The sequence below is a fragment of the Gavialis gangeticus genome, unplaced genomic scaffold, assembly GCF_001723915.1.
Source record: "Gavialis gangeticus isolate Ggan-Ray unplaced genomic scaffold, GavGan_comp1, whole genome shotgun sequence".
NCBI lineage: Eukaryota > Metazoa > Chordata > Crocodylia > Gavialidae > Gavialis > Gavialis gangeticus.
In genome coordinates, this window is record NW_017728994.1 from 66,657,089 (window position 1) to 66,681,395 (window position 24,307).

The 24,307-nt window shown below is 41.5% G+C and overlaps 1 protein-coding gene across 1 annotated transcript in view; it reads right to left on the reverse strand.

The window, feature by feature from the left end:
- The window catches only part of CPXM2 (carboxypeptidase X, M14 family member 2), a 203,638-nt gene that overhangs the window by 2,258 nt on the left and 177,073 nt on the right, over window positions 1-24,307 (reverse strand). Inside the window, exons 10-13 of the mRNA XM_019502962.1 lie at window positions 20,714-20,893; window positions 19,735-20,032; window positions 11,721-11,860; window positions 10,026-10,125 (exon numbers count right to left, since the gene is read on the reverse strand). Of these exons, the coding sequence (XP_019358507.1) occupies window positions 10,026-10,125; window positions 11,721-11,860; window positions 19,735-20,032; window positions 20,714-20,893 (718 nt within the window). The remainder of the gene's footprint in view (window positions 1-10,025; window positions 10,126-11,720; window positions 11,861-19,734; window positions 20,033-20,713; window positions 20,894-24,307) is intronic.

Genomic DNA, 24,307 nt, shown 5'->3' on the forward strand with positions numbered 1-24,307 from the left:
ATGCCAAATGTGGCTGTATACCTATTGCCCAGCATTCCTGGAATCAATTTTTGGGTAATCTGATCCATTGGTTGACTCCTCCACACTCTAGCTGTGTTCTGTCCTTCAGCCTTCTTCCCAACATTGGGATCAGTAAGAGATATATATGAGGCTAGACAGTCTGATTTCATGATAATGAAGGAGTCTCCTGATTCAAACTAGTTTTGGTAGCTTTCCAGCTACTTTGCACCAGCAGCACAAGACACAGGAATAGAGGGAGCCAGGGGCACATGACAAATCTATCACTTGACTGACAATGCCCTACTTCTCAAGAAAAAGGCATTTTAAGCAATAATGTTTTGATTTCAGAACCTATTTAAAACAGGAAAATAAATTAAAATACACTCAATTCCAAGTTAGATCACAATTTGGAAAGGTAATGTAGACCTGGCTGCTTCTGTCTGTGGCAATACAGCCATCAATCTGGAAATATAAATGTTTCCATATGCTAAGAAATGAAAAAAAAAATCATGAAAAGCCATTACAACTTCTACTTCTCAACATAAACTTCTGTAACTATAAGGAAAAATCATACTACTTTCCAAACAGAATTCCCTGGACAAGTACCCACCAGAGTGAGACGGATTTGGAATAAACTGTTTCCCAAGCACCAGAGTATCTTTGATTTAAATATTGTGACATCTTGTTAAATTAAAACAACCCAATAATAATAATGTAGCTTGCCACATAGGCTACTCAAGGATCCTTTCACTGTTGCCATCAACATGTGGTGATTGTAATATAGTTGTGAGAACATCAGTTCATCGATAGGGCACAATTTCATACATAATCAAAGCTATGTTTCAAGATATGGACAGTATTTAACCACATGCCTACCTTCTAAACATGTGACTAGTGTCATTGTAATCAATTCCATTGCCCATGTGCATAAAGCAATTCCAATACCTCAGTGAATTGGGACCTAAATGTTTTTTGTTATGCCTGAAGGGTGGATAGATTTACTTAAAGGCACAGCAAAATCTTGACTTGGCTTGCCCTACTTATGGGGCCCTTGTCATCAGCACCGTAAAAAATGAAATCTTTAAATATTCAGTGATCCACAAGCAAATGATTGTCCAGGAAAATTGTCCCCACTGGCCCCTATACCCACACTCCTGCCTTGGAGATGATATCACAGGTAAATGTTTATCATGTCAGCTTACACATAATTAAGACAATGTTTAGTCTTTTACAGTGATAGTATTTTAACAAGCAAATATCATAGAAATCATATTCTTAAGAATGGAAGGGGATGAGGATGGAATACTGTAAAATCTACTAATATTGTTTTATACTTTACCCTGGAAAAAAACTCCTGAATTGCAAACATGAATTTTTAAGGATTCTTAGTTTGTAATATTTTATATATAACTTCAGAACAACATCTCCCATATGAAAAGTTATTCTAACACCAATGACAAATCAGATCATAATTACTGGGTGAGTTTTGCTAAAGTATAAGAAAATTTGGATGAAAGGGGTGCATTTTAAAGATGATGAGATTGGCTGTGCTGATGCCAGACTACATACTTTGACTTTTAGATCTCTGTAGTAAAAATGTGTTTAGAGGTTGAATAAGAAATGTTTCATGCTTAAAAATAGCAGATTAGCAAAAAAGAGCACTAATACCCTGGTGTTACAATCTCTGAGGGTGCATCTACATGAGACGCTAACTGCACAGTAGCCTAATAATACTGTGCAGTAGCATCACAGCACAAACAGTGCTAATACGCTACTGCACAGTATTATTAGGCTACTGCACAGTAGCATCACTAAAAAGACGTTTGCTGGTATTACTGCTCAGTAACTTTGGTTATTGCACGTCTATTTAGTACTTGATTATACAAGTACTACATTTAAATGCGCAGTAACCACTGTACATTAATGAACATGTAGATGTGCGCTGTGTGCAAGTGTAAAAGGATGTATAACTGGCACCCCTAATCAGGTTATTTCATAAATACCAAAAACTGTACATAATTTTCTGCTGCCCAATTTGACATGGCTTAGAAAGCATGGCCTCCATGATCTTCATTGCCATGTGCAGATGGTGCAGGGGTGGCTCGTTGGGCAAGACAAGCTCACCTACAGGCTCATGGTCACTGACAATGGAACCAGTCTGGTCAAGGCGGTCCATGATACCAACTTTGTTGGCATCTACTGCATGGCATACAAGTTCCATCTTATAGTCAGGGATGCCTTGGAGGGGCACAGAGCTGCCGGTGAGGGCACTGTCACAGCCAGTCAGCTCATTTCAAAATGCAGGAAAGTACCAGGCTACTTCCACTGGAGCATCAAGGGATGCAAGATGCTGCAGGACAAAAAGGTAGAGCTGAGCATCCCACAGCACAAAATCATGCAGGATGTGGAGACTCGGTGGAACTCCACATGCCTGTTGCTCAAAATGTTGGTGGAGCAACAGAAGGCCATCCATGAGATGGCCTTGCTTGGGGAGATTGAGATCAGCGGCCCCCTGAACAGAGCTGAGTGGGGTACTGTAGCAGTGTTACGAGCTCAGCTGCCAATCACCAGGGCAGCACAGGTGTGGGTTGCCATGACAACCGGTCTGGTCATCTGACCGGAAGGGGGTAGAGCCTGGCCTTTATAAACAGCATATGCCGAGGACAGAGTCTAGTCCCCCTCTGGCTGCCAAGGAGAATGGAGCTCGAGCAAACCCTGATGGGAGATACATGGTAGCAAGCCAGGTTGGCCAGGAATTTATGTTATAGCCCAGGGGTTTTTTGCGTATATGGTTTTAGTTGTTGTGGCACGAGAAGCGCGGTGTCACCGGAGGTTTGGGCAAGGCTGTAGGGGTGGAGGAGGCCTCAATGGGAGCCCCCCAGTAAGGTGGGGGTGCTCCGAGTGCCAAGGAGGGCGCTGTAGGGAGCGTGAGTCACGCAGGTAGGAGCCTGGTGCGGGCTATGCGAGCACAGGGAACAGACCCCAGTGCGGCCTATGCGAGCCCAGGGAAGAGGCCCAGTGGGTGCGGGCACGAGAAGCACGGCACGAGAGGTGCGAGAAGTGCAAGAGGCGCGAGAAGCGCGAGCAAGGGGCCCAGTGGGCGTGGGTGCAAGAAGCGCGGCGCAAGAGGCGCAAGAAGTGCAAGCAAGGGGCCCAGTGGGTGGGGGTGCGAGAAGTGAGGGTAAGGTGGCACAAGAAGCGCGAGCAGGGAGGCGCGAGAAGCGCGAGTAAGAGCGGGCGCGAGAAGCGTGAGTAAGGGCCCGGTGTGGGCGTGGGCGCAAGAAGCATAGGCATCACAGGCATCGTGCCAGGGAAGGAGAAAGGCAGCCTCCCTTCAAGGAACCAAACATCAAAGATGTGGTGGGCAAGTGACAGAGGGTGCATAGAACCTGAGCTGGCACAGTAGGCAGGGGCGCGAGGGGAGGACACGGCACCCCAGGCCCCTGCCCTGCCACAGGTACCCTCTCCCAGATCTTGGTGGTCCTCAAGCCCTTCCTCAAGGCCACCAAGACCCTTAGCGCTGGTGATACCCTCCTCAGCCAGGTGATCCCCATAGTGAAGGAGCTTCAGAACCAAATGGAGAAGTTCCAGGGGATCAGTGTTCCTGGCTGGGGCAAGCTGCTGTCACCAGAGTTGCAGGCACTGGTGAAGTGGCAGAAGGAGGGCATCAAGAAATGGCTGGACCCATTGCAGTCCAGTATGGTCCACGTGCTGGTGGCCATGTGCAACCCAAGGGTGAAGGGGAGTGTGTGCACCAGCAAAACCCTAGATCATTGGACAGAGGTGCTGGTGAACCAGGTCAGGAAGGCAGAAGAGTAGAGGCAGGGGGACATGGAAGAGGGGGATCTGCTGTCCCATGCCAGTACTCCATTCACCAGCTAGTCTCCCCCACAACAGGTGTTGCCAATTTGGGCCAAGGGCATGGCTTTCATGTTGGGGTCCAGAGGCACCAGATCCCAACATCAGGCAGGTAGCACCAAGGCCTCAGTGGCTACCTATCTCATTTAGGACATGGAGCCGATATTCTGTGACCCACTTGGCCTACTGGGTAAGCTATAACCAGATGTGATAGGATCTGACCATGGTTGCCCAGGAACACCTGTCCTCCACCAACCAGTGTTCTGAGCGAGATGGTGTTCAGCATTGCTGGGGATGTAGTGACATCCTACTGCACCTCCTTGGATCCTGCTTTGGTGGAGCAGCTGGTGTTCTACAAGGTGAACCTCCCACTGTTGGGGTTCCCCAAGCTCCACCTGCCGATGGAGTGAGTACTACCCTTTCCTTGTTAAATTGCTTTTAAAACCATGTAATACCCCGCTCTCAGAGCTGGAGGTGGCACTCTGCATCACCAGCCAGAAGGGGAAGAATATCTCCCTGCTGAGCTCCCATGCCAGGAAGAACTTGGAGGTATGGGCTGGGGCTATGGGGAAGGAGGCCCCAAGTCCTTGGCATGATCTAGAACTGCACCCTTCCAGGGCTGGGAGGCCTGGTGCGACTACCGGTGGCACGGCAGCCCCCAAGAAATGCCAAGACCACAAACCTCCCTGGTGAAAGGCAGGGGAGGCACCTGAAAACCTCCAGCCACCACATGCATGTACAGTCCTGGCTAGGGAAAGCCCAGACCTATAAGCTGTTTGAGAGGCCTGAGGCTTGCTGGTTGCAGTGGAGTTGTGAGGCTCCAGGTAAGCTTAGCTGCCTGGGATGCCATCTGCAAGGCATGGGCCTCAGTGCAGGGAAAGTATGGAGCTGCAGAACAGATGTCACCCCTAGACATCAGGGACCTAAATGGGCAGCCTCCTGCCTAGGTAACATCTAAATTGGTCTTTCATCAAGGCATGGCAGAAAAAAGAGGAGTAAGTGGTTGGCCCAGAAACAGGTGGGTGGGCCAAGATCTTACCAGCACTGGGAAGGCCCCCTGTTACAGGCTAACATCCCTGCTGCATTCATCCTGCTCTGCCTTAACACACACAAGGAAGACAGGGTTCTTTGGGTCAATATTATATCTTTTAGTAGACCAACTGAATAGTCTACTAAATAGTTGCAGAAATATATCTTAGCAAGCTTTCAGGTTGAAAAACCCTTCATCAGGCTGAGGAAGCATCTGCAGTTAGTGTGTGTGCTCTTTTTGGATGAAAGGAATAGTAAAGAAACCAGAGGCTGGCATGCAGGCAAGAAAGCCAATCTGCAGAAATGTAAATGGACACATCAGGGGGTGAGAGACAGGCTGGAGGAGTGGTGGGAGGGGGGTGTAGCAGGTAAAAGTGGAGAGGTACCTGGAGAGTCAGATGTCAGGCAGTTTATAGTGTCATAAATTCAGTGTCTATATTGAATCCATGAGTTTCCGTATCTAGGAGGCTGATGAAGTGAAGTTCATAGGCCCATCTGTGAAAAGTGTTTTGTAAATTCCTTTTGAGGACCAGGACTGAGAGATTGGAGAGAGAGTGGCTTTCTTGTGAGAAATTTGTCCCCACAGGTAGTTGGGTATTCTTGTCTGTAACAGATTTCCTTTGTGCATTCATTCTGGTGCGCAGTTGCTTTTGGGTGTCTCCTGTGTATTTTCCATCAGGGCACTTGGAGCACTGGATGAGATATATAACGTTTCTGGAGGTGCAGGTGTAAGATCCAGGAATGGTAATGGTTCTGTTGTAGGGTGTAGTTCTTCCATCCAGGAAGAGCACACACCAACTGCAGATCCTTCCTTAGCCTGCGGAAGGGTTTTTAAACCCAAAAGCTTGCTAAGATATATGTCTCCAACTACTCAGTTGGTTTAATAAAAGATATCAGACTGACCCAAATAACCTTGTCTGCCGATGTCCTTAGACCAACACGACTACAATCTACACACACCTCGTAACATGCACAAGTGTCACAAGTTTTTCTTTGAACAGTTTGAGGTTCAGTCTCACAGAAACCCCTGCGCTTATTTCTTTGAAACTTGCCAGGCTTCATGGCCTCAGAAGGGGCTACCATATCTTCTGTTTTCATCATAATCAGCCCCAAAATGACAAAGTTATAGGTATTTTAGTGATAGCCCATTAAGTCTATGGCTGAATCTCCAAATCAGTGTCGAAATTCCAAAACAGATTCAGCCGAATCGAATCAGGACAGTAATCCAAAACACCAAAGCAAATCACTGTCCCTCTGAAATGGGCAAATCTGAATTGGAACAGAGCTGTTTCACACAGCCCTAATAAGCATCTCTGACAAATGAAAAAACAGGCGTCCAAATGTGTGTGCTCATCCAATTTATGAACTTATTTCCAAGGGTCATCTTAGAGAACATATTTCACATGTAACCATAATACTATGTTATTATTTTAACTCAATCAATAGTTGCGTCTGCATCAAAAGAAAATGTGACCACCTCTTCAAGTTCTTTCTCACAAAATCAATAATTTCAATTAGCTTATTTGTGCTATCAGCAGAGTATCACCAATTGCTGTTTCCCACTAGATACTTTCCCCTGAAGGTAAAAGCTAACAAAAGTACTATCTATACTACTGAAGGAAAAAGGGACATTTCTGAAACAAGCAAATGTTAATAGAAAGACATTATTGTACTGTAGACACAATTCTGATCTACATAACAGAGTACTTGTCTGCACTTACATGACAGAAATAGCAGATAATTTAAATAGGTAATAGCAAAAATTAGGTAGATTATGATGGTTGCTTACATTATTTTCACACTTACACAAAGTTTGAATCAACGCAACTCCCTTGTTTCAGTGGAGATATCCTGTTCTGAATAGATATAAATTAGAGACAAATGCATTCCCATAGTGATATTTTAGCCTTTTCCTCTTCAATTTTATGTCTTTTCTAGCTTAGTAGCTATACCATAAAATTTCCAATTTCAAAGACTAATGACTAACACACCTTTATCTATGTAATATAAAGCAAGATAGAACTTTTATGTCCCCATCTATAAAGCGAATCCTCTAAAGAGTATCAATTTTTACATTTCACATTAAATGAAAAAGAATAAAAATTTCTGTTTTTTATTATTAATAATTACAGATGAACCTGAGCCACAAAGTTAATCTAGAACTGGATCTGAAAATCTAAAAAATTTCATGAATATTCACAAGATGGATTCCGAGGTCTTTTGTAGTCCCATCATTTTGCATTCAACGTGGACTTTTTTCCACATGCACGCACATTTGAAATTTCCCTAAATCATCCATTTTTCTCCTGTGTGGCATCCAATGTAACCCAGTATAGTGAGAGACAGGATTAATCATCCATTGCATTTATTCAGTTCCCACCAGAGTAATTCAGTAATTCAGTTACAAAAGAAATACAACCTACAGTTTATGGCAGCATTCCAGGATATTGAAAAAACAGCTGATTATTTTCATTCCCACTTTCATTTCCCAGTGGCCCCATTTATGGAATATTTAAGAAAGAGTTATAATTGACTTATTAAACATTTGTAATTCAATTTTTTCTCTCAGAACAGAGATACAGTAAAAAAGAACTAAAACTAATAATAAATAAGCTACATTTTCTGAGATGTATTAATGAGTTCTATACCAGTTCAATCATCTGAAGCTCAGAACTCACTTATCTAGAACTGCAGAGCTAGGGACATAAGTTATGCATAAACCAGTTTAAGTGATCAGAAACTGGTTTAAACCTGTAACAGAACAGAAGTTTAATGCACATAAACCAGTTTCAAAATGGCTGAAACTGGTTTAAGATAAACCTGGTTGAAGGTAGTATCAGATTTAATTGATTTGGGTCAAACCAATTTGTGAAACTTCTGTCCCAGATTCCTTCCTGGTTCAAGTTAAATCGGAGTCCCCCAGCATTCCAGCATGCTTTCCAACCCCGGCTGCGCTGTGCAGGATGGCCCCACCCCTCTGCCCCCTAGCTACAGCAATGAGGGCTGGCTGACAGGGCTGGGGGGAAACAAGCCTGGCTGGGGATGCAAACCAATCTACAAGGGGGTGGGGGGAGGAATTTCCCCCCCCAGCAAACCCCAGCTGGGGTCTGGGGCCAGGGAGGGGGGTTAAACACCCTTTCCCCTACTCAAACTTACTGCTGGCTGCAACTATGGACTACAAATCCCAGAGGCACCTGTAAGCAGGAAGAAGAAATGATGGGCAACCCTGCAGAGTCCTGCTGCTGTAATTCTGGACTGAAAATCCCAGAGACTTTGGGGGCAGCAGGAAGAGGAAGTGAATGGACAGCCAGAGAACCATGCTCTATTGTTCCCCAGCTTCTGGCCTGAGCCACTGCAGGCATGTGACTGCATTTCCTGAATCAAAGATAAATGTCTGTTCACTTCTGTTTCAATTTAATCTGTTCATTTTAGACTAATCTGCAAAGACTGAATTAATTTAGCCTCTGGGCTTTTTGACTGTCTGTAGCTAGCCCTGGAGTTCATTCTATAGCCCTACCTTAGCTAACTGTGTCAAAGCAGGTCATACATTCATTAATGGGAGAACCAGCATAAAAAATAATTGTTTTCCCACAATCTGATATTAAACCAGCCCTTGAATATGTAGCCATCATATGTTTACATTGATTATAAGGTACAACCTCCAGAGTTGGCAATTCTGAGCCTCATAGAACTCTAGAAATATTGGTTTACAGTTGTTCTTTGTAAGCAGTACATGCTTCAGCACACTATTTCCATTTAAAATCTAAAATTGATCTTTCCTCTTTATAAAAATGACTCATAGGTAACTCTGCTTTGGAACTGTTTTTGTCTGTCCAAACAAAATCGCAGCTTGCTCTTCTGACATCTCTTTATGGGTGATTAGCCATCAGACTCATCTCAACATAACCAAAATATCTCTCTCAATCTTTTCCACCCTCACAACCTCTTCCTCAGGCCCCTTACATTAGCCCACCCAACCTATTATCTTTTATACAGTATGTCACCTTCCACCCCTGCTCTGACAGCCTTCCTCATCCACTTGTTAAATTTTTGACCAGTCACTTCTTTGATTTCTCCCAATAAAATTCCTCACATTGCATAGGCATCTACACAGGCACTTTGTTGTCCTCTTTCAAATTCTTGATAAATTTGTTGTCTGTTGCAATATAGAAGTCCTGAATAACTGATGGGTACTTGTTGTGGTGAGATCATTCCCTATCACACTAGTAAGTAGCTTATTAGAGGTTCTTCATCTCCCATCCCTAGAGAATCTCATCCCTAGGGATTCTTCATCTCTTTGTGTATTCTTCAGCTGTCTCCCATCTCAGACTGCAACCTCCCAAATAGAGGGGTGTTTTGATAAATTTTTATACAGCATGTAGCATAAAGGTGTCTTTGACTGTGTCTCAACATTATCATCATCATTAGTATCACCATGTCCTAGATATAATTTCTAGGCCTCTGGGAGGCCTCTGAATGGCCCTGCATGTATTCAGAATCTGCCAGCCCAGATCTGATTACATGGATAATAAAAACAGCAAGTATAATTTCATGAACTTTCTTTTATCATTATAAATCTACAGCAACAAAAATTTACCCCATATCCACTGGGTCCCACTGAACTATTTTATAATTTCTTGATGCACTGGATTTTCCGTCAAGAATGAAATGTGGAACTGTAAAACTCCTAAAAGTACAGAATTCCTCCTTTTCTGGATGTTTATTCAAACCAAGTTTTCATATTCCTCAAGACATTAATGACCATGGAAGGACCATTGATGCAACAAGGGATTATCATAATGTTGTTAATGGGGGCTATAATGATTATAGACAAGATAGTGACAGCTTTTACTCAAGTCCTTTACACTAACAATATTGTACACTGAAAGGACATATTCATAAACTTTCTTTCTGGAATACAAATCTAGAAGCTTCTCCACAAAGGTCCTAGAAGCTTCTCCATGAAATGTGCCCTAGAAATATATTTCTCTTCCCAAACCAAGGAAATGGAGCCACAATTCTTTAGCTTGTTCATATAGTACTTTCTGTCCTTTACTCAGAAAAGGTTGTAAAATTATGATCTAGCCTTATGCTTGTTTAACATATACCCATTTCTTTGTATAGATGCATTTTTTTACCTGTGCGAATGTCATGGTTAACACCTTCCACTGAAATAATGGCATTTGGAATTCCTTTCCCATGTGAATCTCTTACAAGTCCTTTGATGCCCCGATGAACCTATTAATGGAATGAATAAAAATGAAAAGCAAATTTGACTTAAACTTATGCCACTTTTGCAGAAAAAAATAGTTGTTAACTTATTCATTGCCAACTTTCTATTTGCCTAAATATTTTGGATGAAATCTATCACCATATTTAAGAAATTAATTTATCTAAAAAATGTTAAATCTTGGGTTAGATACTTCTGATTTGAGCATGCTAGAACAGGTACAAAGGCACTTTCTCAAACAGGTATGTTGTCTGGGACACAGCTATTTTGGCCATCTCTATTCTACCTTCCTGCCAACTCTGGAGCTCTCACCAAGGAACAAGGTCTGCCAACACACTGCCATCCTTCTTGAGCTGAAACCTAGCAACTAAACAGAACTGGCTTAGAAGAATAATTAGTGCATGTCCCAGTGCCACTCTCAGCCTTTGTTTCTGGGGGAGCCTGAAAACAGTGTTGGGGTAGGACCTTTCTAAATCATCTATTCCACTTAATTACTGTGCTTGGGCTTGGAAGGGGTGAGAGTGAGTTGGCTGCTCCCACTTCTCAGTGGTGGCATCAGGTTCAGTACAGAGACAATTTAAAGGCAGCCATTTCCGTATCTTGGTCAAAACTAATATAGTTTTGAAATATCACTATTAACACTAAATCAACCTTCCAGCCATCAGTCACCTTTGAATCAACTTACAATTTTAGAACGCCTGTAGCTATGAATTTAAGACAGAGCCAGATAAAATAACTAAAAGTAGCAAGTCGAATGCTTTTTCATCCAATTGTTTTTATCAAGTCTTGCACTCTTGTAAAATCTTAACAAGCTTCATTATTTTGTTCACTAAAACTAAAATAATCTGCTCTAAATAATCTGCCAGTGTTTTTTGAAGGGTAGGGTTTCTATCATTAATGCCAAAAAATCATACCATTTTCATAATTTAAAACACAGTTCATAATTGAAACCTTTCTGTGAAAGAATCAGCCGCCACACAGGTTGAAATAAAACATGTTAGTCCAGTGAGATCACAAGGGCTGTGTGGAGGACTGGAAAACTTTGGATAAGAAAATATATTAATGTTTTTCAATGTTCTAAATGATAGTTAGTTCTCTAAGTATATGTACGATGTTGCTCACGTTCTCATTAGCAGAAGCACCCAAGTTTAAAGGTCAAAACTGGACATTATCATTATAAAGGAAGATAATATTAAAGTGCAGATATTCAAAACAGTCAAGGGGACTTAGACAAGTATTTTCCACCAGACCCAAAGGAGGATAAATAAATTCATCGGAAATATGTATATAAATAATTAAATTAATGGAAAATATTTGTATACCAACTGGAGGGTAACCAGTTGCAAGCCATAAGACAGGGACACTGGGGAACTTTGTTACCACACCTCCCTCAGCAGAATCATGCAGTAGATTTTTTTTTTAATAACCTAAGGAGTGGCAACAGTCTAGAAGTTTAGTAGGAACCTCTGCAAATTGTGATCATAAGCCTAGTAGAGAAAAATACAGTGGGCCATAGTAACATCAGGTAAAACCAAATTTTTATTTAGACCTCATTCAAAGCAAAGTATTGTCTGAAATGGCAAGATACTATTCTCTTTAATACCTGTTCCATAAAAACAATCAGGGATTCACGGTTGTTTTCCCATTCTTCAGGTAATTCACTTTCATGAGGATACTTATCACAGCCCACATAGATTGATAACTCAAAGCAGTTTGTGTGCAGATAACTAAAGTCATTTATACCTGTCAAGGCAAAGGAATAGACACCATGTTATAAACATAAAATCTTCCCCCTCTTTAAGCTGAATAGACTTGAGGATTTTTAAGTGAAGAGCAGAACTGCTTAATCTTATAGAGCAAGCATGTGTATATTTGAATTTTGTCAAGAGGACAATTTTGTCAAAAATACCATCAGTATTTTATTTCAATTGGTTCATACAATTGTGTGACTTGAAATAACAACATAGTTATGTATCTAACAAAGCAAAGCCAGAACAGCTCCAAATAGGCAGGTGAAACTTGATAAAAATATTTTGCAAGTAAAGGGGTATATGACCAAAAAAGCTTGAAAAGCCAATGCCCTAGAACTGTAACAACCCAGCTGCTGCATTACAAGTGGGATTCCTTGATATCAGTGTGGGTGGGATACAATTGACTAATTTTTACACAGTTCCAAAATTCGAATGTTTTGGGCCCTTAAGTGTGATCCCATTCCACTCTGCTCAAGCCTCTAAAAAACAGTTAATGCAAAAAGTGGATAGGTCCTCTTCTTGTGCCAGCTTTTATTCGTCTTATTCTTATGGCTAAGATGGCATGTTCCAAAGGTAGGCAAGTTAAAATATTTTCAAGGACTTAAGTAGGGCAGAATACAATCACACTTAGACATGTAAACCTATTTAGGCACCTAATAGGTGAAGCAAGATATACCCCTAAGCATGTTCAGTAACTTTTTAGGTATTAACATTAAAAGCAGATGTGTGGAAGTGCAAATTTATGTTTTTTGCACAGGTAGTAAATATGAAATACCACACTTACTCAAATATAAGATGAACCTGACTATAAGACGACCCCCCCAGTAATTAGATTTTATATATAGAAAATTTATAAATCTGTTATAATTTTCCAGGCATATAATTTAATTACTGGAGATTTACCTTGAATTTATCCCCCTCCAACTGTTACAGTAGGGAAAATTAATTTGGGGGGGTCAGGTTGTTCCCTTGACCTGTGTCCCCCAGCTTCTTCCCTCTGCAGCCCATTCCTCATCTTTACTGTCAGAATCTCCTCTCCTTGAGTACATGGAAGTAAGGATCCAAGCTGAAAACACTGACTTCAAAATAAATATGCCTGTGGTAACTTGCATATAGGCAAATTACTGTGGGTTCTCATACACTTAGTTCATCCAGAATCGATGCATTTTACTCTTCATGAAGTTGCTGCAAGTCTTAGCATAAGTGCTTCATAGACATACTTTCAAGCAGCACTTTTGTATCTACTTATACATTGTACAAATGATGCACAATATTAGTTCAAAGCCAAAAGGCTAATGCTTTTCCACATAGTTCATTGGGCTAAGCCTCATCAGGGTCAACAGCATTTCAAGCTATGGTGACCCCATTGCTCAGCACTTCTCAGTGTGTGTGTGTGTGTGTGTGTGTGTGTGTGTGTGTGTGTATCCAGAAAAGACCCATGTACTAATTAGCCCCCCACTCATGACTGGAACCAAGTGTTCTTGTCACAAATCCTGGGATCCTTCACAAACCTATATGCAGATGATGTGCCAGGCAACTAGATCTGGTTTGCCAGACATTTAAGGCTGGTGAAGAAACAGGAATCATTGGAAATGGGAAAGAAATGTATAGCTCTGCTGTGGGAGTGTAGAGGAAGGCAAAAAGTATTCAATGTAGTGGCTCACCATGATGTGAAAAAGCTCTGAGGAGGACTGAGCACAATGGGCACTACCATATATCTTATTCAGAAGAGCTGTACTAGCCTACCATTGTGGCAGAGTCCCATCAGTGTCTTGGCCTTTTGCCTAAGATTAATCATTTATGGCACAAAGGGGAGGGTATCAGGGCTGGCTCTGGCCCTCCTGGTGCTGGCCTGGCATTGTAGTACCTCCAGGTCTGGTGCCAGTTCCCTCTCAGGGAAATAATTGCCAGTTTTTTTCAGGGCCACACTGTCAAAAAAGAAAGGTTCCCATTACAATGTAATGTTGCATTTTTGAAACAAAGGGGAAGGTGTTGGGGCTTGCTCTGGCCTTCCCAGTGCTGGCCTTGTCTTGCAGTACCTCCAGGCCTAGTGCCCGTTCCCTCCTGGAGAAGCAACGGCCCTTTTTTTTTTTTTTTTTTTTTTAAGGGCAACACACACACACACACACACACAAATAGGCTCCTATCAGTATGTTTGCACAAATATGGACCATGTGTTTTATAGTCATACTTAGTGTTGGCTGCATTTGATCAACTTCATAGTTGGTTTCCATTACTGAGTGCATGCTGCTTCTGGCAGCAGTTTAATGATAGACAATGTGTTTAATGAGGTTTTCTTGTATGCAAATGTAAAGTGAGGAGCTTTTCTTCACATTCTGACTGCAGGGGGAAAATTGTTTTACATTTGAATATATTCAGTAAATGATAAATAGAATATATAGGAGTTGAGGCAATAGAGAATTTGCTGATGACACTAAGATTTGGGGGGACGTGGGCACACTAGAAGGAAGCAACAGGCTACAATCTGACCTAGACAGGTTACAAGGGTGGGTGAATGAGAATAGGATGGGTTTCAACACAGACAAGTGCAAGGTGATGCACCTGGGGAGGAACAACCGGCACCATACCTACAGGTTAGGGAACTCCCCTCTTGTCAGCACGGAGGCGGAAAAGGATCTTGGAGTCATCATTGACTCCAAGATGAACATGGGTCGGCAGTGTGGGGAGGCAGTTAGGAAGGCCAACCGTACCTTGTCATGCATCCACAGATGCATCTCGAGCAGGTCCAGAGAGGTGATCCTCCCCCTTTATGCGGCACTGGTCAGGCCGCAGTTGGAGTACTGCATCCAGTTCTGGGCACCACACTTCAAGAGGGATGTGGACAGCATGGAGAGGGTCCAGAGGAGGGCCACTCGCATGATCAGGGGACAGCAGGGCAGGCCCTACGAGGAGAGGCTACGGGACCTGAACCTGTTCAGCCTCCAAAAGAGAAGGCTGCGGGGGGATCTTGTGGCCTGTTATAAACTAGTCAGGGGGGATCAGCAGGCACTGGGGGAGTCACTGTTCCCCCGAGCACCGCCAGGAGTGACCAGGAATAACGGTCACAAGCTGGCAGAGGGTAGGTTTAGGTTAGACATCAGGAGGCGCTATTTCACGGTCAGGGTGGCTAGGGTCTGGAACCAACTTCCAAGAGAGGTGGTGCAGGCTCCTACCCTGGGGGTTTTTAAGAGGAGGTTAGATGAACACCTTGCTGGGGTCGTTTGACCCCAGTACTCTTTCCTGCCATGGCAGGGGGTCGGACTAGATGATCTGCTCAGGTCCCTTCCGACCCTAGAAACTATAAAACTAAGATTTTGATAAATTGTGTAGTGGACTATAAGTCTGTAAGTCATGGGAAGACCTATCCCATGACAAAAAGCAGTGAACAGCAAGACCCATCATCTTTTTGTGTTTAGTTGTTCAGGGATTTGAGCAGGTTCACACACAAATACCTACTAAGTGGGGAAGAATCTGGTGCTGTGTCCTATGTTGGGCTCAGCAGGAAAAAAGGAAAAAAAAAGGAGAAATATTTTTATTAGACATATGTCCTAACCAAAACTCAAGAACTCCTCGCCTCTGAACTTTGATGAAGCTCCTGTCGAAGCCCACACTTCAAAGCTAGCTCTGATCTCCATAACTAGCCAGTCGAAAACCCTAGATTTAGTACCCTGAGCACCAGAGAAAATTGTATTTAAATCCAGATCTCTGATTTCTCTCCATTTTCTGCACATCTCCACTGATTCTTGCAAGCATCCCCCTCCACGGAATTTCATTTATCTGTGTTCTCCACACTAATATACATGCCATGGGGCAATGGCTGAGTGTAGCAGGATAGGAGGAATGAAGTTGCATTTCTCATCATCCAGTAAAATTTATCATTAAAAATGTTTTATGCCTAAGAACAAAACTGCTTATTAATTATCATTAATTGCTTTCTTTTCTAAAGGCAGAGATTAGCAGGAATTATAATCATCCAATATATCTGATGGCAGAGAATAGAAAAATTTAGTCCAATCCAATTACCATACAGCAGCAGTCAAGTATTTAATGAGCCCTCAGTGCCTTCTGCATGCAGAGTAGGAGGATTATATAACATAGATGTTAAGTTTTTATCTGTTTGTTGATAGGGAAAGATTAATATATGAGACGATGGCATATGCTGCTCTGCATAAGCCTATTTCCTTTCCATTTGAGAAATAGTCACAAATATTTTCTCTTCACATACTGTATTTCATCCTAGCTAATCTATGGTGAAATGTTTTGTATTACACAGTAATTGCTCTGTTTGAACAAGTCTACTTTAGATAATGGCTTAAGTTGCCAAAAGCAACTATTCATATATTGTCTGAAAACCCAAATCCAACATTAAAAACACTGGAACTAAAAAAATTAGATCCGTATGCTGTCTGGCTTACACAAGGCTCATCTGATGTCTAGATGCTGTATACAGACTAGCTGAAGAGAGCATTTCATTTCAGCCTATATGGCAGGGATTACTGTAGTTACATAGTAAAGGAACTCCTTGTTATTGGATAGCTGCAGAAGGTGTTTTGAATGAGCAGACTGCTTCAAGGGTAGATTGGGGGAAGGAATGAACAGTGAGTTCAGCTATTGGGCTAAAGAGAAGCAGCCTCTAGATAATATGCTGGGATGTCACCCAGGGGACAGAGGTTAGTTAAACAGCCATGTAAGAAAAGTATCAGTGCTGTACAGCAGGGATAAAAGGGGCAGAGTTGAGGGTATGACCTGAGCAGAAATATGTGACTCTAAAGAGCTGCTATTACAGGCAAGCATGCCAATCACTTGCCACAAATTAGTATTCACAGTTTCAGAGCTGAATTTAACTCAGGGTATCTGATTTTATTAATTTGGAAAAAAAATATTTAGGGTTTGTGATTTCCTTTTGCATTTGCGATTCTATGTACAGGAATGTCGGATATGAAAGTCAATATTTCCTAATGCTCGCAAGTGTTATCCCCAATTCCTTTTTTTTTATTGTAGCAGAAACTACAGTGTCACTACAATCACACTACAGTGTCGCACTACTGACCTGATTCAAGGACACTGAAATCAGTGGACATATTTCCATAGATTTCAACGGGCTTTGGATATGGCACTCTGAGAAATGGAATATAAAAGATTTTCCATGTACATAAATAGAAAATAATTTCATACAAGACATTGATGAATACTACATGTATGAACCCTCTTCATCAATTCAGACTGTTTGCAATAGTCTTCTCATGTAGGTATTCGTTATTGTTATCATTTAACTCATAGAATAGTGAGTCAATAATTTTTTATTTCAGTTTTGGGATTAGCCAGCTCCTTAGAAGTCAAGGTAGCCTCATAATATGGACATTGTCTTTAAAAAAAGCAGCTTTTTGGAGACCAGACCCTGATAGAAATATCCAGGTCATTAATGTAGCCTTAAGGATCATAGGCACAGCTCCCAAGGCATCTCTGACAATCAGCTCCCAGGGTTCTTTCTAATTCTGTCTTTAGGGGTTAGAGTTCTTTTCTTTTTCTTTCTCTACTAGTTGTTCATTGCATGGAGGAGCAATATCTGTAGTTGTGACTTTCTATCCATGATCTTTAGGGAGTACAATCCTGAAGCCTTCTGAAATAGTCACGTGTCCTGTTTTATGATTTTCACCCATCTACCCAATTTACCATTTTTCTTTAACTGCTTCAGGTTTATGCTCCCTAGATTTCTGATCTCTCACAGGACAATGGTATTAGGCACAAAGGAGGACACTGGCTAGGCCTTGCCCAGTAATTCCCTTTGTGCTGACACTAAACAACCACTGACAATAGGCACTGCAATCTCAGTAGATACGTTGGATCCTCTGCTTATGTATGTAGCTTCTTTGGTTTTTCAAAGCTGGGCATCCTGATCAGCCTGTGTGAAGAGCCCAGTCCTGTGCATCCACAATAAAGGCTTCCACTGAATATTTTAGAAGAGTCATTCTCATTTTCATTAATAATAATAATCAGTAAACGTATACATTTTATCATTAGTATAAATGATATGTTATTAATACTGATCACTTACACACTGTTTTTTGTCAGTAAATCTCAAATTACTTTCCAAAGGAGGTCAATACCATCATATACATAAGGTAGAAAACTAAGTCAGAATGTCAGGAACTTGCAGAAAGTCTCCCAGCAATCAACTGTAGAAACAGAATAAAACTCTGGTCCCCTACAGCCTTGTTCTGTGCTCTGAATTTGTGGAATGTGACTAGAAGTAACATTATAGTAATATTTTAGTACAATCTGAAAATTATCTTAGAAAGTTCATGATAATATCTTTGGAAAAGGAACATAAAAAATTGTGTGAAGCACTACCTAGGAATATAACAAATTGGATAAACCGAATCCAATAGTAACAATTATCTATTGGTTGTAAGTCAGATAGTAAGCATCTATGCTGCAGCCAGCTACTGACTGGTATAACTGTTAACAGCATGGCCAAATTCATCTTTGTTGGATCAATTCATAATCAGCACTTCAGAAAATTAAACTCATAAATTTAATAATTAAACAGTCAACTTTGGATTTTGAGTTCTTTAGAAACTGCAAAAAACATGAACACTTATTTGTGGGAACTTTGTTATTATTCAAACAGCCCATCCTTTTTTTCTCCCTAAAATCACACGTTAATTTTTAACATAGTGAAAAAATATTTGTAACTGAAAAGTTTTTGTTTGGCTACAGTCCCTATAAACCAGACAGCATTAATTTTGCACAGTCCAATGTGAAAGCAATAAAAGCAGCTTCCAATATTTAGAAATGTTTATAAAGTAAGACTGCTTGCAAATAAGAAGCAAGACCCAACTATAATAAATAAAATGGGAGATACAATTACTTGGTATCCATTTAATGTACTTATTACCATTCAAGAGATGGCAAGTAGCCATCTATGATCCTTTTATTAACTTCACAGACTGGGAATGTAAAAACAAGTGAAGATTTTGGACAAGGGGCTGAATATCAGTAGTGTGACCTTGCAAGAATCTAGGTGGGTATTTAAAAATATTTACAAAGGGCAATTGAGGTCAATTACTATTGCAATGTGCTCTCAATTGGGCTTTATTACAAATGATCCTTTGGTTGCAACCATAGTAGATGATAATATCCTGTAAAAGATAAGAGTGAGAGATTTGGGTTTAGTCTATGATTTACTCTAGCTGCTGAAATGCCTTCAGGGGCAATTCCAAGTTTTAGCACAAACATATAAAGTCCTTTCTAAAATAAGACACTGAGATTACTGTGTTGGCTCCTTATTACATCGCAAATGCAGTGAGGGTCACTTTGAAGTCAGGACTTTGTTAGCTGAGGGTCATTTGCATCCTTTACAGCCCTGTTATAGCCATTTTGGGAGCTAGTTCTTTGAATTCTGGCATTGCTACTGCTTGTTTCCACCATCTTTTGTACGGCAACGGAAACTTCTGTTGGTAGAATAGAATGTTTATCACTGACAGATTCCTTCCTATTGATGTTTGGGGATGGCCAGATCTTCTGGATCAATTTTAAAGTTGATCTAGACTGTATGACACCTGCTACAGTTCACTTGTGGCAGGCAGCCTTTAGATGTATTGAATAAATAAGATATGAAATGTACAGCTTTGGAACACATCAGCAGTAAACCAACTATTTACAAGGACATTTTCTGACAACTGTGTGTCAATCCATAGAAACCTTATAGAATGCAAAAGGACAGGTTTCATTAAGGCTGTACACTTTTCAGCATAGGTGTTTAACTACCAATAACATTGTGACTTATGCTATGCAGTTAAGGTGTTATTACATTTCACAGATTGACTCTACAATGAATCATAGACAAAGTTTCTAAACACTTACTTCCTGCAACTGTATGCCATGAGGCCCCATTAACAGTCCCATCTTCCTTCTGGAAATCCTCTGTGTGACACACTCTCCTTCGGGCGTCTGTCATCATTCGGTGAGTGGAGGCATATGAATATGCTAACCACCTAAAGACATGGTCATCAGGGGTAGGTGTGTGTTCCTGAGTTTTCCGTATAGAACGGACCATGTCATAAGGGTATGCAACCACCAGTTCTCCTCCTTGTAAATTGCCACCCAGAACAAATGGGATTTTTTCCATCCATGCTATTATTGCCCTTGTCTCAACAGCTACCTAAATGGGAAAGAAACAGAACTTTATCTGGAGCCATGAAATTCAGTAGTCCCTACTTATTTGGAGATTGCCTCAGGAAATGTTTAGTTATGGATTAGGTGTAATGGGTATGTTTGGCCATTGGAAATAACCCCTGTGAAAGACCATACAGAAATTATTTTTACTGCAGTATTAGCAAATAGTTGCAGTTAACACAGGCCATTCTAATGATTTTGAATAGGACATGCTGTTTGATTTGGTAGTTAAGAGAGGTTTTTTATTTTTATTTTTTCATATAATAACCTCAACAGAAAACTTAAGAAAATATGCCTTGTTGACAAATCCTGCCCTTTTAATAGAGCTCAGAAAGCTCTGGATAAGTCTAATTAAAATGGTAGAGTATTCTGTCTCTTCAAAATAAATGAAAGATTCCCAGAGATGGAAACAAACACTTATTAATTAATTTTAGTGTAATTACATATAAAAAGAAGCCTATTAATTTTGCATAGGGTGAGAGAGAAAAAAATGTTTTCATGTGTACTATTATTTGCACTAGTAATGGTCTACTGTTAATGGTCTCTCTGGGGGAAAAGAAATAGGCTCTTTAAAAATTTTTAAAGTCTATCTCCTGATGTTTCATCCCTAAAGCACCTCCCCCCATTTTCTGTGTTTCCCTTTCTCTCTCGAGCTACTTCCACTTACTGTAGCATTTTCCGACAGGTACCATTCTGGAATTGGAATATAATGATTTGGGACCTTCCTTGAAGCCTTCTTTCGATCTTCAGCTTCCCACAGCAAGGTGTTTAAATCAGGGAAATTATTGTTGATATCAATACCATCTTGAGTCCAGCGTCCTAAAGACCAGCCTCCTAATTCTGAACCCTGTGACACAAATTTTCAATCAAACTTTTGTTATATTGTACACCTTTCAGTAAAGGCAGAAACTCAAGGTATTTAATATCTGTGGTTGGTTAGGTTCCCATTACAGTATTTCTAGTATTAAAGGCGCCTATGATGCTGGCCTAATTACAACATGGCCAATTTTGTTTTGTCTACCAAATCTCTTTGTTGTAGTTCCAGCTGGATAAATCAATGTATTTTTTAATTCTTGGTTTATAGTTTTATGAAATGTTGCTATCTATACAGAATATTAGTCCCCAGTATGGGACTTCAGTGACGTATGTACTTCAGTAATTTTATTTGGGTAATTTAATTCCAACTCTGGTGGTTTATGGGCAATTGTAAGTAATGGAAGCTGGAGGCTGCATAGGGATGATCCCACAAGTTGAAGCTGTCCATTCAATACCAGTGTTCTCCTGTCCCATCCAAGTCCTTTGTGCCAGAGAAAGTAATATTAATATTGGGGAAACAGTCATATTGGGGAAATCCTCATCAGCTGTTCTAGAACTTGGTTAAGGATTTTTTGGTGACACTTAAGAAGCACACTGTGACCTATGAAAGGCATGCTATGGTAAAGCAACACATGTATTCAAATATACAACAGCCCACATAGAGGAGGCAAAGTGTACAAAGTACTTTGAGGTCCTCAGAAATGCAAGTTCTGTATTAAAATAAGACTTGATCTTAATTTAAAATTAACTGTCAAGTACAAACCCCCTGCAATATAAATTAAATTATGTAATAACTGGAATATCACTAATCAGAAATTTATTTTATTGACTTCACTGATATCCACATTAAATTATTACTCAAACTGTTATAAAAATATTTCTTGCTTCAATACATTTGTTTTTTTGACCACAATGTTAATATCAGTAACACACAAATAAAAGACAGTTGTAATAATTAAGAATTAAATCAAACATAAAAGGAAGCCTTATTGAGAACAGACAAACGATAAGCAGGGAAGAAAATGATCTGGGTAGCAACCAGAACTGTGCAAATAACTGGATGTGGGGGGGCGGTGCTACATATACTGAAAAACTTTAATCCAAAACAAAATGTTTTGATTTGTTTATATATATTTACCCAAAACTATTAATTAATTTACAAACAGTTTCAGTGGTCTTGAAACCTTTTCATAGATTAAATTCTTTATTTAAAGAATTTCACTCTTTACAGTGAATTTTCACATCTGCTCTCTTTATAACAGGGGCAAGTCTGATGTACTGAAATTTACAGAAATCTAGGGCCTGTTGTGCTTTTGACTGCTTGTAGCACGGCACTAAGGTGCCTGCTACTTGGAGAGCTGGGATAACTCCACAGGTACCAGTTGCTGGGGCAACTAGAGGGAGTCAGGGACCCACACCTGCTAGCAGTCAGCTAACCGGAAGGGGCAGGGCCTGGCTCCCATTGAAACCCCAGGACGGAGGCCAGGCAGGAGTTTGCTGCTGGCTGCCAAGGGAGAAGGAGCTCTGCCTAAGTGAGTAAAGACGAGAGGCTGGACTGCACGAGCAGGCTGATGCTGGGGGAGAGATGGAGTACCCATGGGGTGGCTCGAAGGATGTTATAGCTAAGCAGCTAGGATTTATGTTATAGCCCAGGGGCTTATGTTTCGTGTTTGTTGTTTACAGTGGAGGTTTGGGTGAGGCTATTAGGGGTTGGAGGAGGCCTCATAGGGAACCCACAATGGTGTGGGAACCCCACCCCCAGAGAAGGGGGCAGTGAGAAGCCCCAGAAGGGGGGCAGTGACCACTGAAAACCAGAAAGGCAATGTTAAGATTGTGCCGACCCTGAGCACCAAAGGGGCGCAGTATCGGGAGCATGCCAACTCCGAGCACCAGCATAGGCATAGTATTGGGTGTGTGCCAACTCCAAGTGCCTAGTAAGGCAGCGAGAGAGAGGGGCTGCGAAGAACCCGAGCGCCCAGTGAGGCGCAGCAAGAGAGACGGGCTGCGAAGAGCCTGAACACCCAGTGAGGCGCAGCAAGAGAGACAGCACCCAGTGAGGCACAGCAAAAGAGACGGGCTGCGGAGAGCCCAAGCGAGAAGTGTCAAGTGAGACCAAAGAATGTCCGGTACGTCAGTGAGGCTTGGGACATGGTACAGGGATGGTTGGAGCCATGCACAGTCCATAAAGCCGGGGTGCATGGCACACCCAGTATAGAGACAGAACAAGTAATAGCAGGAGAACCGTGGCCAAGAGGACGAAAGGCAGCCTCCCTTTAATATATATAAGACCAAGAAGTGGTGGGCGAGATTCAAGGTTGCTTTTAGGTAGCTTGGCATGGTACAGAGGGCAACTAGGGGAGAGCACGGCGACCCTAGGATGCCCCTTCTGTTACACTACTACTGTAGAAACCCTGATAGTTGTCCTATCTGAATCTGATGAACTTCTTGGATGTGGATATCACAACTCTCTATTTTCACAAACTGAATTATTACAATACACTGTACGATAGACTTTCCTTAAAAAACCTGCTGTAAAATTTCAGGTGGGTGAGATTACAAGTATGTGTTTTGCTTGGCTCTCTTCTCATAGGGAATACATTATATACGAGTTGCACAGGCTGCACAGATTATTACCAGATTTAAAATTCAAATTGAAAGTGTACCTGTTGATCTACACATCTCATTATGAAGTAAGTCTTGGCTATCTTAAAGACAATCTGTTAGCAAGGGGTTGTCCAACTTGTAAGGAGTGGGAGCCACATGCTGAGTGTTCACTAGAATCAACAGGCATAGTGTGCCAGGGCTGGCTTGGCGAATGGGGTTTTGTTGCAAATCTCAATGTATTTCTGAACACTCTAACAAAGTTGGGGCCACCAGAAACTGGAGAGAGCCAAGCTGGTAGTTTTGGAGATACCAAAAATGCCCTGCAAGCAGACAGTCATGGAAGATGGTTCAGGCCCTTCTGAGTCCTACAGGACCTGAGCAATGAATGAGTCCTAGGGGATCAAGGAATGGAGTCATGTCATTAGGTCCTAGTTTACCATGACTCTGACAAAGTTCTTGGGGCTCAGAATGGTGGAACAGGTTTCAGGATAGAGTTCTAAATGGTCACCCTTCTAGAACAGGGCATCTGTCTAACCATGTTTGGTGCCTGGACAGTAGGTGACAGTGAAATTGAACCATATAAAGAACAAAGACCAACAGATCTGTCTTGGTTTAAAGTTCATGCAGTTTGCAGGTGTTCAAGATTCTTGCGGTCAGTTAATACCTGGACCAGGAACTGAGCCCCTTCTAGATGGTGTCACCATTCCTTGAATGCAGCATTGATTGCTAGGAGCTCCTGATCCAAGATATTATAATTGTGCTAAGCTGTGGTCAGCTTTCTAGAGAAGAATGGGTGGGGGAGCCCCTGAAGACCTGATGGCTAGGCCAAGATAGTTCCAGT